The sequence below is a fragment of the Balaenoptera acutorostrata genome, chromosome 4 (assembly GCF_949987535.1).
Source record: "Balaenoptera acutorostrata chromosome 4, mBalAcu1.1, whole genome shotgun sequence".
Lineage (NCBI taxonomy): Eukaryota > Metazoa > Chordata > Mammalia > Artiodactyla > Balaenopteridae > Balaenoptera > Balaenoptera acutorostrata.
In genome coordinates, this window is record NC_080067.1 from 122,720,063 (window position 1) to 122,737,198 (window position 17,136).

At 37.5% G+C, this 17,136-nt stretch overlaps 1 protein-coding gene across 1 annotated transcript in view; it reads right to left on the reverse strand.

Annotated features, from left to right (window-relative positions):
• Nucleotides 1–17,136, reverse strand: part of SAMSN1 (SAM domain, SH3 domain and nuclear localization signals 1) — a 127,904-nt gene that overhangs the window by 86,278 nt on the left and 24,490 nt on the right. Inside the window, 3 exon segments of the mRNA XM_057544862.1 lie at nucleotides 2,002–2,067; nucleotides 9,327–9,411; nucleotides 15,873–15,959. Coding sequence (XP_057400845.1) covers nucleotides 2,002–2,067; nucleotides 9,327–9,411; nucleotides 15,873–15,959 — 238 coding nt within the window.

Below are 17,136 nucleotides of genomic sequence, written 5' to 3' on the forward strand. Positions count from 1 at the left end.
ATACAAATCACCCACTCAAGTTCTAACACAGATTTCTGGCTCCTTCTCCTTCCTCTTAAGCAGATTTTGGGGTGCATAATTCTGGTCTTGGAATAATGTGTCACCTAGGCTCTATTTTCCAAGACACAAGGAAGTTACAAGTTCACAGCCATCTCTCCCCATTTCTGTATGAGGAGCCAAGATTGCTCTTTGCTCATTGACCCGTAGGTTGCGGTCTATCTTTTAATGTGGAGACACTGCCAAGCCAGCTGGAAGCTGCCAGGATTACACAAGCCAGAGATGCAAATGAGGTTGTGTTGGTTTAAGGGGAAAGGCTGCAGAAGCAATATCTTTCCTACTTCCATGTAATATCCTCTGCTTTGAAATTTTGATGAAGTTTCTGGAACAGTTCATAAGCACATTTCTTTTGGGGGGGTACACTCTCTAGCTGACCAAAAATGTGAATGATAAGAAATTTAAGAGCCAGTATACAAATAAATTAATTTTTATTAAGCACCTGTTGGATTCCTAGCAATATAGGGAGCTATGGGTATAGTAAATTACATAGAAAAAAATACAACCCTTGTATCTAGGAGTTATAATTTAACATACACAATAAATAAATGAAAAGTGTCAGGAAAAGCTGGTTTAATAGAACCAGCCTTGGACTGCAGATAAGTGACTGCTCTGTTGTGATGCTCTGCTTTGTGACTAGCCATGTGCACTTGAGCAAGCCACTTCACTTCCTTATGTGTCTCCAAAATGAGGAGTTGGATCATAGGAATGCGTTGCTGCTCAAATAAGTTTAGGGACATTACGTTATATATGTATCCCTTTTGCTACCTTATATAAACTCTTGGACCTCAGAAGAGTATCAAGGAAAAAGTGGGAATGAGCTACTATTAATCACAGATTATTAGCATTTGAAAAAGCCTTTGTATTCATCTAGTCCAACACCTTAACGGTGAGAAAACTGAGGCACAGAAATATGAATTTCATAGCCTAAGAACACAGTCAGTGGTAGCTCCAGGTCTTTCGATCCAGTTCTTTTGATTCTGTTCTAATTAAGTTATCTCTTAGTCTTCCCAAACACATAGCCTTATTTTCATCGGGGAAGTCCTTCTAGTATTCATTGAGATTCAGTTGTTTTTTCCCCCCACAGCTCTTTGATATTTTAACTAGTCATTAAAAACTCAGAAGACATGGGAAACAGCAAAGGTAGGGTACAGTAATTTTTCAGGGAATAGAAGTAATATTTAAATAGTTCCTTTCCATCACCTCTTCCTACCTAGCATAGCTATCATTCCTTTGACAAAAAAGTACTGTTGAGAAGAAACCTATAGATGCTAACATGTTAATTATCTTTGGGAAGAGCGGGCCGTAAATGGAGATATCTTGAAACTATTATATTTGTACCTACATAAAGAAAATGATTTGTTATAGATGGTTATTTGCCACAGACTCTGCAAATTTATATTACATTTTGGGAAATAATAATCAAATAAAGTTGTATAATTTAGCTTATAGTGTTCCCAAAAGCCAACCTGGAAAAAGAACTGCAAAGAGGATTTACAGTCTATTCAAGCCCATAATACTACAAGACTTGCTGCTGTACATGAGTGTCCTGGAAATTTTTCCACACCTGCTAAAACATGTCCTTTCCCTGAACCTCTGTTTAGCAATAGCTCAACAAGGAAAGGAAGGTGGTTGACGTGATCTGAGGATTTCAATGTCATAAGAGAGAGTTGGCACACAAAGGTGATATACTTTATAACACTAAAAAATTTTCCATGTCTCAGGAGAAATTGCTAAATTTTAGGGAAAATTTTTTTACATTAAAAACTCATCCTTCTTTGAAGGAAATGCTTCTCTTGGGTCAGGAACTTTCTCAATAAGGACAAGTCTTTTTATGTTCTGTAAAAACACTTCCATGTGGCAGCTGAAAACAGGATGTAACAAAGAACTATAGAAAACAATGCTCATGGCATTAAAATTATTGGGAAAGAGATGGAGAAACCACTTAAATATGATACAGTAGGCTTAATATGTCTTTGAGAGTGAGAAGAACTTCAACATTCAAATGTCACCCTTTTTAATATTAAAAAAAGAAAACAAGATTGATGTTGACATTCTTTAAAACAAACAAAAACAAAACTGTACAAAGATACCAGAATAACTGGGAAAGGATTCATTTCCTAACCAAAATTATCACATTATCAAAGTACACTGATTAATGTTTCATCGGTAACTTGATCTTTACATACATGTATACAAAGATGAATACGTATGTGCATGTATGTACATATAGTATATATAAACTATATGTATAGTGAATTCACTCCACATCCCTCACTTACTCAAGTCCCAACACATGGTCCAAAGCCCAGAAGAAGTTTGGTAGAAAGAAAGTTAGGGTCAGAAAAATGGTTTATGAAGCCGTCTATTCCTTCTTCCCTTAATGCCCTCCATCCTTGGGTACATAATGGGTATCCCTCTTTGAAACTCTGATGGAGTTTAAACTCAAACTAAATATACATTTGGAGTTGGGTCATATCTGGCGTCGTAGTGTTAGGGGACTGAAACCGCCCGCCCTGGCCAGGCACCGTAGTAACCACTTGCATGCGTTATCTTACAACAGGAGGTCCTGGTAAGGAATGGAGAACTAACAAGCTACCACCAACGGGAAGAATTCGGGAAAGGTCAAAAGGAGAGAGGAGACTCTAGTCCAGATGTCCTACCAACTTCCCAGAATCCTTCTCACTGGAATCAATCTTGGCTGAGTGACCAGGAAGTACCTTGGGTCAGAGTGATTGGCCAGAGACAACCCGTAAACTAACACAATTACCGTAAAACCTGAGACTGCAAGCCACGTGGCAGAGTTCTCCTGGGTTCCTTACCCTGCTGTTCTCTGCCCGGGCGCCCCTTCCCAATAAAGTCTCTTGTTTTGTCAACACGTGTGTCTCCTCAGGCAATTCATTTCTGAGTGTTAGACAAGAGCCCACCCTTGGGCCCTGGAAGAGGTCCCCCTTCCTGCAACAACAGTACAGGATATTTTTATTATGTTTGGTTCCTGTCAATGTAAGGTCCTTACTGTCAACTTCTACTCTTTTGAAAAATCCAGGTACCTGGCATTAAACACGGTTTCTACCCAGGGCACCACAAGCCTGCAGCAAAAGGCACTGGATGGAGTTTATAATAGAAAACAGACACGAATTTCAACTTTTATTCTGAGGGGAAGTCTTACAATGGGATTAAGAAGAGTTTAGGGGAAGGACATAAATGTTCATTGAATATCTTCTAGGGGTAGTATCCATATGCTGCTTCGTTTAATATTTATAACAATCATAAGAAGTTTTTCTTAGCATCATTTTACACATAAGGAAATTGAGGCACAGAGAGTTTAAACAAGTCCAAAGTCAAGAGTTATGACTCATATAAAGGTAAAGCAAGTTTGCTTACTTTATAGTAACCAAAGCTAGGCAGAAGTCCCACAAGTTCTAGACCAAAACCAAGAGGCAAAATGTAGAAACTGACAGAGTAGCTGAAGTGATGGAAACTAGACTGAGTGATTGGATTTTATTTTGCCATTGAGTGTAGCATGTGGATTTTAAAGAATTAGGCCCACATTTTCAGGCTTGTGTTCCCTTTTAAAGATATCAACTAGCTTGGCACAGTTTAAGTTACCAGAATATGTTTGCTAGTCATTTTTTAAATTATATAATTCTTTTAAAAATGAGAATAACACTGGGACTTCCCTGGTGGCATAGTGGTTAGGAATCCGCCTACCAATGCAGGTGACACGGGTTCGAGCCCTGGTCCGGGAAGATCCCACATGCATGGAGTGGCTGAGCCCATGCGCCACAGCTACTGAGCCTGTACTCTAGAGTCTGAGAGCCACAACTACTGAAGCCCTCATGTCTAGAGGCAGTGCTCCACAATAAGAGAATGAGATGCCACAATGAGATGCCCACGCACCGCAACAAAGAGTAGCCCCCACTCACTGCAACTAGAGAAAGCCCGCATGCAGCAATGAAGATCCAACACAGTCAAAAATAAATTAATAAATTAATTAAAAAAAAATGAGAATAATACTGAGAAATACCCAAATAATTCCTATCAACCTTTAAGATGATCAAGAGGTGAAAATGCCCACAGATATTTAGAATTAGAACTTGCCTAGATAACACAGCTCATTCATAAAATTCATTTGTTACTACCAGCCATTTCCTTTTCTGTGAATAAACTAAAAGTTAAAATGAAGGTTGCTTAAGCTCTTTTCCTTGCTTTAAAAGGGAATATAGATAGATAGATAGATAGATAGAGTATAACTTTGGATACTGAAATAAGATCTAGTCTGATTTTAACTTCATTTCACCAGAGACAAAAATGTACATTACATAACATTCAATGTTTTTTTAATATCAATTAAAGCCACTCTTTAAAGTCTTATAGTTAAAAAAAAAAAAAAAGAGGTTACATTCTATTCTAGCTACCAAATAGAGTTCTACTTCTCTCTGTTTGTGAAATGAGTTATAATCTTGGTCTTGGGATGCAGGAATCCTCCTCCACCTCTCCTCCACCTGTAGCCTCAAAATATTATTAGGTAGCTCTGGTGCTTTTAAAATATACCCACAAATTGTTTTATACTGCTCTCTTCAAAAGATGGGTCATAAGGCCCCTCCCCTTAGTATGAGCTGGATTTACTAACTGGCCTTTAACAAATAAAATAAGCTGGAAGTGATGGTATATGACTTCTGAGACTAGATCTTAGAAGGCATTTTGGTTTCCTTCTTACTCTGTGTCTTGGATAACCCACTCTGGGAGAAGCCAGATTCCATGCTGCGGGGACACTCAAGCAGCCCCGTGCGAAGTCCAACATGGTGAGAGACTGATGCCTCCAGACAGCTCCTCCCACAAGGAGCTGAGACCTCCTGGCTGCGGCCACGGGAGGGAGTTCGGAAGCAGTTCCTTCAGCTTAGGCAGCCTTCAGATGCCATTTTAATTACAACTTCATGAGAGACCCTGAGCTAGAATCACCCAGCTTTACCACTACCAAACTCCTAACTCACAGAAACTGTGGCATAATAAATGTTTGCTGTTTTTTTTTTTTTAATAAAGCTATTCTTTTCCTTTTTTTTTTTTTTTTAATTAATTAATTAATTTATTTTTGGCTGTGTTGGGTCTTCGTTTGTGTGCCAGGGCTCCCCCTAGTTGCGGCGAGCGGGGGCCACTCTTCATCGCGGTGCGCAGACCTCTCACTGTCGTGGCCTCTCCCGTTGCGGAGCACAGGCTCCAGACGCGCAGGCTCAGCAATTGTGGCTCACGGGCCCAGCTGCTCTGCGGCATGTGGGATCCTCCCAGACCAGGGCTCGAACCCGTGTCTCCTGCATTGGCAGGCAGATTCTCAACCACTGCGCCACCAGGGAAGCCCAATGTTTGCTGTTTTAAGCCCTTAAATTTAGGGGTGGGCTTCCTACCCCTAAAAAACCTAACAATAGTGGCTTAAACAAGTATGCGGCTTATATTTCCACACAATAAGAAGTCCAGACATAGGTGGTCCAATGCTGATGCAGTTACTCAAGAATGTCAATGATACATAAAGCTCCACACATTTGCCTGCTTCACCATCCTTAACATGTGCCTTTTGCCCTGAGGGTTGCAAGATAGCTGCTAACTTACCAGATAACAAGTTCCAGCTCCAAGGAGGGAGAAGGGCAAAGGACAAAGCTTTCTCCTCATGAAGCTTTGCTTTATTTTTTTTCAAAAAAGAAAGCCCTCCCCAGGCATTTCTGACTACATCTCATCGGCCAGAATGGGGTTTCATGACCACCCCTAACTGCAGGGGAGGCTGACAATTCAAATACTTATCCTTACAGTTGCCATAGAAAAGAACATCAAGAAAGAAATTGATTGAAAGCGTATGGAGTGATCTAACACTCTCACCTTAGGGAACCTAAGGTTTTGGGGAATATACATATATTTTTATAAAAATATATATATTTACATGTACATATATATAATAAAATATATTTTTATAATATGTATTTATATGTAAATATATAATAAAATATATAAATATATTTATATATTTTATAAATATATTGTGTATAAATATAAATATTTATTTTAATATTTAAAAAATTCATTCATTCAGCAACACTTTTTCCACGGAAGTTGCTCAGGGAGAAAATGTTTTGGTGCATTCCTGGCTGGGGGTACTTGACAGTGCTGAATACCACTAGCACTGAAAGTAATAAATGTTATCCCTCTTCTATATCATGAATATGAATGGTGCTCTGAAGGCTGAATGCAACCAAAGAATTTACGTGAGAAATGAGGCATGAAACATTTTTGAAAATATATTAGCCCAAAGTCCGTATTACTGCATATTTTATACCCTTTTCAATATGCTACAAAAGGTTTGAGCCATCAACTGAATGCTGCCGGAAAAGAACAAACAAGAACAAGGATACAAAAATCAAGGCTGGGAGTCAAGTTGCCCCAAGATATTCTTTATGGTCGTTATAATGATCATAGTACCAGGCAGCTGGCTTTGCTTCAAACTCTCCCCTTGAGTACTTCTCCTGCAAGCCTGGTTCTCCAACAAACTAATCCCAGGCCAAGTAGACAAAAATATTCACGGAGTAAAGTCAGTATCGGAGAAAGCATTCCATAAATATCTTCCCACACTCCTGCCACTTGGTTCCTTGTACTTTCTTTCACATCTGAGATCTTCTTCTCAGTTTGAGAACATGAAGGAAACATGTCTTGTTGAGTGTTTTCTGGCTGGAAATTCAATTCATGTTTAAATCTTTTATTCTGAATGTTTGTATTGTCCAAAATATATTTTGTAGGCATGGCCCTAGGGTAATAATAACTATAATATGTTTTACTTCTTATGAACATTATCCCATGTTAATGATATTCAGTAAAATGACCAGTGATATGAAAATGTTCACCCTTTTAAGATATTATTCAGTATTTTGATCCTTTCTACTTTTATATAGTTCTAAAAAGTTCTGTAATGAATGCATATCATTCCTGTAATATGGACCAACTCTCAACTTTGGTTTTTCCAGGAGGCTGTTGTCTTCCCAGACCAGAACTGAACCAAGTTGGGGCTTGTAAAGTGAAAATACGTGAGACATCAAGTCTGCAGACAAGTTCTCATCAACTATCTGGTTCCCAGAGTCTCATGGTTTGTGTACTGAGCCCCCTCTGAAAACTCACATAAAAATACTGATTCCTGGACCCCAGACATGATAATTCAGTTGGACTGGGGTGTGGCCCTGAAATCTGCATTTTTAACAAATACCCTAAGTTATTCTGATAGAGATGGTCCCCAGGCCACACTTGGAGAAACAATGCTCTGCTAAGTCATTTGCTCACATGATGAGAGGCCACAGTCTGTGCCAAAGTCCATTCTTACGGATTCCACCAAAAGGCCAGTTTCCGCTTCACACCAGAGAATGGTTCCCTCTCTCCTTCATCTTTCAAAGGGTAAACTGCTTCTACTTTTCTTTTCCTCAGTCACAAGGAGTTAATATATTAATAATTTTCATAGCACTGCTTAATATTTAATAATACTCCGTTACACTGAAGTATTCTGTCATACAGAAAAAGTGTTTCTTAATTAACTAAGCTCAATTGAATGCCTACTATGAATAAGAAGAGGGATATTAAAGACAGATAAGACCACCTCCCAACTCTCAAATGAAGATTTCTAGATTAGATAGCGCCTGTCTGTCTGTCACTGGGTATGAATTCCCTCAAATAATCTTTAGTGATAAACTACATAGTACATTTGAATGGTTACCATCCTAGAAGAATCATTTCTTAGCCAATTAAAATGCACAGAAAGTTTGGTGTTAAAGATTTATCTTTAACCCTTTAGTCTGAGAATGTTCTACATCATTTTCTTATTTCTAAGAGATAGTTCTATTTTTCTACTAAAGACCTAAAGAAGAATTCCTCTGGGCACAAAACATGTCAGGGGCGCTCTTACTATACACCAGTTGTTATTTTTTCCTTGCTATCAGACAGTATTTCACTTAGGCTCATCTAAATTTGGGAGGATGAGACTGCATGTTTCAGAGATAATCTGCCAGCTGTGCTCATGAAAGGGTCATTAAGTCCTTGCAAAGAGTAAGAGGAGGAGGAAGGGAAAAGAGAAGAGAGGAGGCTCTATAACAACAACTAAATTTTTAAAAACATCTCTTAAATGCCAGCCATGAGGCTAAGTGCTTTAATGAAGTATTTCACTTAATCCTCATGACAGCCATGAGATATAGGTTCTTTATAGATTGATTTTACAGATGATGAAAACTGAGGCATCGAGAGATTAAGTAAATTGCCCAAGGTCATATAGCTACGAGGGCCAAACTAAGACTCCAGCAGAGCTCTGTCTGTTTTCAGAGCTCTCAACCGTGCACTGCAGGAGAACCCATTGGTTGACAGACTTCCCGGCAAAGTGCAAACTGGTGCAGCCGCCCTCTGGGGAGCACAGTTCCATAACTCCGGCGGCATCAGAGCAGCCAGCAGAAACAGTGCTTGATCACAAGTTATGGCCCACTGTCTAATTCATCGGAGGACCTCCGACAGCCTCAGAAATCAGGTTGGATTTAGGAATTTGAGTCCCCTTTCCTCACCAAATCAACCCCTCATAATTCATATGCTACATACCCTCTGCCTATTGATCAGTCTACTGTGCTGAGGAAGGTCAGTTCTAAATTTTCTAATAAAACCATCAGAATGATTAAAGAGAACCCTATGGCTGTCAGAAAAATATCAAAAATCAGTATGATGACTGAGTTGGCCCTGTTGACTCATATGTGATTTTTTGTTACAGGGTGAATAGCAATTATTTGGCTGTTAATTAATGCTATGTTATTATTCGGGAGGCCTAAGGTTCAGACATTCTTAATTGCTTGAACTCCTGGGCTAATTAATGCAAGTTTTAAAGGGATATGTCAGAAATCACAGTATATGTTTTTATATCAAGCATAAAACATGAGGGACATGCCACTTACTGAAGATTGCCAGGTAGTTCTAAACACTTAGCACAGGTCTTGTCAGAGAAAATCCCAGCATATTAATTTACCAAGTTCAGAGTTACTTATCAAAAGGCTATAGAGCATGATGTTTTGCATAATCAAAATGGCTTATTAACTCGTCATCATTTAATTTTTTCATTTATATTCCAATTCACAGAGACATAAGCATATGAATTACAAAACAGCCTGCAGTAACTAAATACAAAATAGCTACAAGGCTAAGTATTGTACACTACGTACACATCAATAACAAGATGATTTTCACAAAACACCATGTAAATGTTGATTATTCACATTACCTGATACGAAATGCCTTGTAGATTTTTTCCTTGAAGAATACGTGTATTATTACTCAAAAGAAAATCATCTTCATTTAGATCTATGAAAAGAGGTAAACGTTACACAGAGATTATCAGAAATTACAAGATTTAAGAAGTTTAAGTGCAATTGAATACCTAAATATTTTTCTTTAGTCTATTAAGGCATTATATTGACTAGACCATGAACGTTTACTTTCTTAAAGATACACTGTTCTTATAAGAAACCAATCAAAGTAAAATAGAAATTTAACAAAAAAAGATAAAGAATGCCTCTGACCAGCTGTGTCCTTGAGCAAGCCATGGAACTTCTCTGGGACTCAGTTTCCTTCCCACTTATAAAAGAGCAGCATCTGAGCTACTAAACTGCTTCTAACTCCAAAAGGCTATGAGGTAATGTTATCCCCTCACTTGTTTCTGTTAAACCGAGCTTTCCATCCCTGGCATTTTGAGCTTCATTAGCTTGTGTCTTCTCAGCATGAATTATTTATGTTGAAATTGTTCTCTGCCTGCTTTGGTAAAAGCTTTGGAGTGTGTCATCCATTTGCTTGCAGCTAAATGAAACCTTTTCAAAAGATAGCAGCATTTCCCTTTCAGGCCCTGTAAAAGGGGCTCCATTTCTATAAATCTGACATACACAGTGTGCTAAAACAAGACAGGGCTTCATGGATCACTTAATCCAAGCCCCGTAGTTTACATATGAGGATACTGAGACCCACAGAAATCACCTGGCCTCCAGGCCAATGACTTTTCCTTTCACCTTCACTCCCTTTTACTTCTAGTCACTACTACTACTTCAAGTTTCCACTACTCCTCATTCTTGTATTCTGAGGAGGAGGAAGGAAGAGGCAAGGCCTACCTTCCACGCATAGTGAAAAATAGGAGCAGATTTATCCCCCAACCCCCATTATAGCTATGGTTAAAAGATATATTAAATTCACAGCTCAGTCTCAGAATTATTTACACCACCTAGTTGATATTTCACATCAGAGTCACCACACTACAAGGTTCCAGAAAATACTGAAATTTTAAAATGAGCTGGTTTTGTGATCTGGCTCTTTGAAGAAAGATCTGCCATCACACAGTCAGAATGATAGAAACAGAGTTTTTATACCGTTTTTTTTTTCTTTTAGTTTCTGTACTTAGAAAAAAAAATTCTTTCCTCTGTTCCTATATTCCTTTTCATCTCTTTTCTTTTTGTTGATCCCTCTAACCTGAATTTTGGAGAGCTCCCTCTATAATTACTCTTTTGGGCTCAGGAAAACACCAGTGAAGTAGACTCCTGTACTCTCGAATCTGGAAGCCACAGAGTGAGGGGTGTGTACAATGCATTTATATCACTTACATAACAGTGCAAGGCAGTAAAATGAGTGATTCAGACACTACGGTGGGAAGAGAGCACTAGAACCCAGAGTCCTCCCAGAAGACGCAGGGCCTCAATGGAAGCTTGAAGAATGGAGATTGTTTGGAAAGGCAGAAGAAAAGGAAAAGTTACAGATACAGCAGCAATGCTGTGAACACTAGCCTATAGTGTGGAATAAGTGCAACATGTTTAATTAAATGTAGAAATTGAGATTGGTCACGTCAGAAGGCAGTTCTAGATATTGCACAAGAGGAGGTGAGCCCGGGTGGGTGAGTAAGGCCAAATGGCAATGGACCTTGAGTGCCAGGTGGAGGAATGTGGACATAACCCACGAGACCAATGCTGCAAATATAAACATCTACAGAAGGCAAATAAGTAATTTAACTCAATGAAGTGAATTTTGTCAAGGAGACATTGGGAGATCTGTGGTGAGGTGAAGGTCCGCCATTGCTGATGGGCAGCCATTGTTCTCAGCTCTCTCAACAGAAATCAACTCAGACTTTGGACCCAGGATTGACAATGTCCCTCATGTTTTTCAATAGAGTATAAATATATGAATTTTAAGGTAAAATTTCCTGACTTTTAAAATACTGTATGGCCTAAGCAAGCTTTTTCTCAAAATAAATTTGCTTCTAAAGCTACCCATTTGTGGCCTCTGCTTAAAAAATGGGAGACTTCTGAGGGTTTTGGACGAAGAAAGGGACACCAGGAAAACGGCATTTTATGAAGATTAACTCTTTGTTTTGTAATCTTATACATTTTATTTATTTCTAATCTCCCAAATGTTACCCTACCAAAAACATTTATAAAGATAGGAGCAATTTGGTCCGAAGCAGCAACAAAGGCAATGGTTGAATTAGGCAGTATGCAGGTTATATTTTCCAAAGACAGCCACAACAATATCTCCCATAGCACATGTTCTTCTGCAATGTGACCTTAGCACTCCTCCGCCAAGAAATGGAGTTTAATTCTCCTTCTATTGAATTGAACTGGCCATAGTGATTTGCTTGTCACAGGAGAATGCAGTGGAAGTGATGTTTTGTGACCTCCAAGTCCGGGTCAGAAGAAGGCTGGCAGCTTCTACCTGGGTCTCTTGTGATGCTCACTCTCAAGACACTTCCTTGTGTGTTGTGTGAAGCCCCCTCTCATGTCTTTCCCTCTTGAAACCCAGCCTTTAGCCTGGGAAAAGCTCAAATAGAGGCCACCTATTAGTTCTCCAGTTGACAGTCCCAGCTGAGCCCAACCTGAAGTTATCCCAGACAAGTACCAGACATGTAAGTTAAGAAACCTCTAGATGACTCCAGCCACCAGACATTTAAGTCTTCCTCAGTCATTCAAGTCTTCCTAGAGGAAGCCTCAGACGTTGTGAAGCACTACCCTGACTGAATCCCTGACTTGCAAAATCCATGAGCCGAATAACATTTTGCTTCTTGTCATTACATTTTGGGGTGGTTTGTTGTAGCAATAGATTATCTGTACATGCATGAACTACATCAGCGGGTCACAAACGACAGTGTACATAAGAATGTATCTTCCAGCATAAATGTTCAGACTCCAACTGCCCTTCAAATGCAGATGCAGAAAAAAAAAAAAAGGGATTTGATTAAAAAAGCAATATCTCTAATCAGCTTCTTGGTGATTCTAATGGAAATTAGACTTCGGACCATACTCAGGTAACTATAATTCTAGTAAGAACTCTCCTAAAGAATTGAAGGGATACCAAGATTTATTGGTATAAAACACTAGAACTCAGAGTGTTCTTGTCATTCAATTCAGAAAGGCTTCCTTAGAAATAAAAGAAGCCTGCTGTGGCAGGCAGCCTTTGCTTAGGAAGTTTATTCCCGCATCATAAGCAGACATTCAGCTGTGAGATCAGACTTCTCTCTGTCATTCCTCATGTAGTCCAGTCTAAACAGAGTTAAAGTACATGCTCTTGGGAAATAATGTCTCAATCAAATTGTGGTCCCTGAAAATTAAGCAGAACGGTAAATACACCTGTGACTCTATACATTTACCATCTTGAAAATGAGGGTATCAAGCCAGTAAAGAAGAAGACTTAATAAGATTTCGGGAAGTTAAGCTGAAATATTTATATGCTTATGCTTACTCTGAAAAGGCTGGCCAAATAATGATATTGACTAGAATTCAGGAAAGAATATTTCAAACTAATGGTAACTCCAGTGTTAAACTGGAAGGTCCTAATATCTTTACCAATGGGGTTTTTATAATGAATCTCATCAAAATCATATGTAAAGAGGATTTGTTTTAAAAATAATTTTGCAGCAGCATGAATGGAGTTAATTTTCCTTCCATCACTAACCATGTTTCCTGAATATATCCAGCCCCTTATATCCTTTACAAACATAGCCAATTATTTTCACATATTTTCTGTTTCATGGAATAGTCTATCACAGTAACACCATTTGAAAAAAATCTCTAAATCTCCAAGTGCGTTTTGTTTCCTTTATCATTTTTAAAATTTTGCTTTGTTTTTATTGTTTGCACTTTCTGGTATAAAATAATGAAAACCCTGTTCTTGAAAATATCTTTACTTAAATCATAACTTGATTTTGGGTAAATTCCAATTCATAGATTTCAAAGTTTATTCTTTTCAGGCTTTTTTTTCCCCCATAAAACTAAGGCCAAAATAAATCTAAAGATTTTTAAAATCGATTTTAATATACTAAAATGAATATTATGAATATTCTGCCTGTTTAGAATGCTAAAAATAAAACAATTAACATGAATTATAGATTAATTTCCCTTGATACCTAAATTAAGCCAATCTTTCAGTTGTAAAGTCCTGAGCACTCAATTTAGCCTGCATGTATTTTACAGATGTAGTCTCAGTATCACAGATGTAGATTTAGATGAAAGTATTCTTAGAAGAAGGAAATGGACTACATAAACTAAAAACGCTTCTGGCTCTCAACTATTGTGATAAAATTTGTCTTAAGCAACAGAACACAATCATGTTATTGGGGTATGTGAATATCTTTATGGATTAAAACACCAGGCACAAATCCTTGGCTAAATATAGCCTGTGGAAGTTTCTTTCATCAGGCTCAATACTCTTCAGGACTGAATTGCTGTTAATATAACTTGTGTCATGTGGAAATACCATTTTGATATTGAAATTGAGAGGAATGGACTTTTTTTGGTTCTTGAAGTATGTAATAGATTCTTTAGGAGTTTACGTCACTCCCATCATTTCCCTATATGTTTTCTTCTGTTTTATTGAAAGATGGTCTGTACAATTTCATCATTAGTGTTCAATAAAAACATGGGCTGTGGATGGTAACAACGATGCACCTACCTATCTTCACCTCAGTAAACTTCACAGGCTGCCTATCCTCAGGCCCAGTAAACCACTCTTAAGTAATTATGCAATTAACAGCTAAATAGTAGTGTTTAAAATGAGAAAGAAACATTATAGGTTGATATGTAGGGCACAGATTGCTTAGAAATACTCTGAGCCTTCCAAAGGAAACTACTACACCCATAAAATTCAAGTCCACAACTTGTGGCTCTCCCTCTCCCACTAAATTTCTCCCTTCAATTTACAATGGAACTGACAGCCTTGGTCTCAGGCCATCAACTCTTTCTAGCACAGCATTAATCCCTAAGAAATGTCCTGTGACTCAGCTGGTACTGCTGAAATGTCAGCTGAACTTCTTAGGCACACGTGCACACACACACACACACACACACACACACACACACACACACACACAGACTGAACACAGAGGCGCTTAAGAATCTGAGAAATATCAAAGCTGAAAAGTCTTCTTTAAAGGCTTTCTTTTTTGTTCTCTGACAATGAAAAGATCACTAATCAGAAGCACCTCAAGTCAGGACAAGATTTTTTGCTGCTTTGTCAGTGTAGCTGTAATAGAATTACTTACCTATTACTGCTAAATTTAAAACAAAAACAAAACCCACAACATTTTACAAAAAGGAAGTTAAAGAAAATAGAATACTTCAAGAGGTTTATGGCAAAATTTATGACTAAAAATAATCTGTAATATAGTTATATCTTCTTTATTCACAGATTAATGTACAATAATCTAAAAGTAACACGTGCTTATTAAAGAGATGGATGAATGAATGGATGGGTGGATGAATGTTTGATTAACTGAGGTGTGAATGAATACAGCTAGCGTTCATGAGGTGAAGACAGAATCCAATCAAAACACAATATTAATAAAACATTTCCTATAATTAAAAGAAAATATCTAAAATAATCCCAAAATGTTTCACCTGTTTATTTATTTATAATGGAGAAATCTGTAAATATTTAAAAATTAAGTTAAAACTATTTACCAAAACATTATTCAATTTTGGATAAAATTGATATATTTCAATGGAAAATGATTATTTTCATAAATAATTACTTTGTAAATCTATGAGCTCCTTCATGGAGCTCAAAAGGCAAAATCTGAACAGAATGTATAATCAAACCATTAAAAATTCCTGACTATAAAAATACATTATAATTCCCTTTGTCCTCAAATATTAAAAAATCTTTTAGAATTAAAAATCAGAAACTCTTAAATAATCAATAAGTAATATGAGCAATTATTTCTTGTTCCAGTAACATTGGAGGGTGAATACCAAGCAGGTCAACTTTTTATGTTCTTGTTCATCTTTCTGAACTCTTAGGACTTTCTGTTTTATTCATTACCTTCCCAAAGTTAAGTAATTTTAATTATGAAGTCTTTTATTATTAATAAATTTTCCTGTACCTGACTGCTAATTTGCTTTTCTTGGGATTTTTTTACTCATAAAATGACATAATTTTTCATTAATGATCAAGTTTATTTCTCTTAAATTCTTAAAGAAAACCTAAAAATCACAACTGTTAATATATTTTTGCATTCTTTTAGACATTAAAGACTTTCAAATAGTTTTGCAACTGATCCTTTGCTTCAACAGGCAACTTAATTAAATTCTACTTCCTTTCTGCATGTCTGTGTGTATCTACACACACACGTATATATTCTATTAATAATATATACATTCTATTCTATTAGTTTTTCCTTTTTAAGTAGACCACAATGCACTGCTTATTTTAATGAAGAAAGATGTAAATTTTTCTTACCTGCCCTTTAAACTGCTTTGGGAAAATGCGAAGTCAGCTGAACTAAATTTAGCAATTACCTTTTAGCTGACAGAGTCTTGTGATGTGGGAATCATTCTCAGGCTTGCTGGGTTCCTGCCAAGTTGTGTCATTCACAGTTTTTCCCTCTAAAGCAAAGCAGAAGATTGGTTAGAAGAATTCACAGTAACATCTGTGTAAGAAATTTGACATCAAAACAAGTTCAGCACACGGTTGTAACTTGGTAAGCAATATGTGAAGAAAGCATTGTGGTCCATTCTGGGGAGTTCTGGTTCCTGATGGACACTCCCAGATGTTCTGTGGCCTCCCATTTATTTCCATAAACTACATAAGAACTCAAGCATAGATGGTAGAAGGTTGCTACTGAAATACCTCTTGAGAGCTTTTGATTACATTATTCTTTGGAGTATTTTTCTTGAATTAATAACCATTTATTTTTTATACATCAATTAAAGTAGCTCCACCCTCCACATTCTTCACTGTTTTTAACAAAATGATTAAGTAAGCGTGTAGAGAGAACACTGAGTTGTTTCAAGAAACTCTTAAGATCCTTGACTGGGAGAACCATGATTTTCCCAACCTTGTCCTTCTAACACCTGGAGCAGGGTCTAGACATGTTGTAAAGAAGTGAACTGCACCAGAATGAAGAACTGGAATCCCTTCTAATCTGTTTACTGAAGACTAATCATCCCACATGCTGTATCACACCATTGATAAAGCAAATTTTAAATAACGCAACAAAAGCATCACACAAACTCAGCATGCTGTGCTGTTTTTAAAGTCAGTATTTGCTCTCATATTTGACTACAGAGAAGGCAGGTGATCACCAAGAATTATTTTAGCATGGAAACATCTAGAGTCTTATGTGCACAAACTGAATATCCTATGAGAAGGGCATATATAAATGGAAAATAAAAGAGTGACTACTTCCTTTTATTTCAGATCATGCACTATTCAAATCAGGGCTAGTATTCTAAATATTTAGCAACTACTGCCCACAGGGCCTTGACTAATGAGATAGGACTCAGCCCCTGTAGATGTTGCCACTGGAAGAATATCAGACCCAATTAAAATGCAGATGCCCTTGGTAGTTGCATCCATGGATGATCATCACTTTGGCCTGAATGTGCTTTTCATACCCTACCCAGGAAGCTGGTTTTGAAAAGAGGAAAAAGGGGGTTTGAGCATCCAACTTCTAGGTGCTGCTGGGGAGAAAGGGTACCCACAAGTTTGATGAACTGAATAAAAAATGAATTATTAACTGAATAATCCAGTTGTTCTGTCACTACAAACGTTTTATAATTA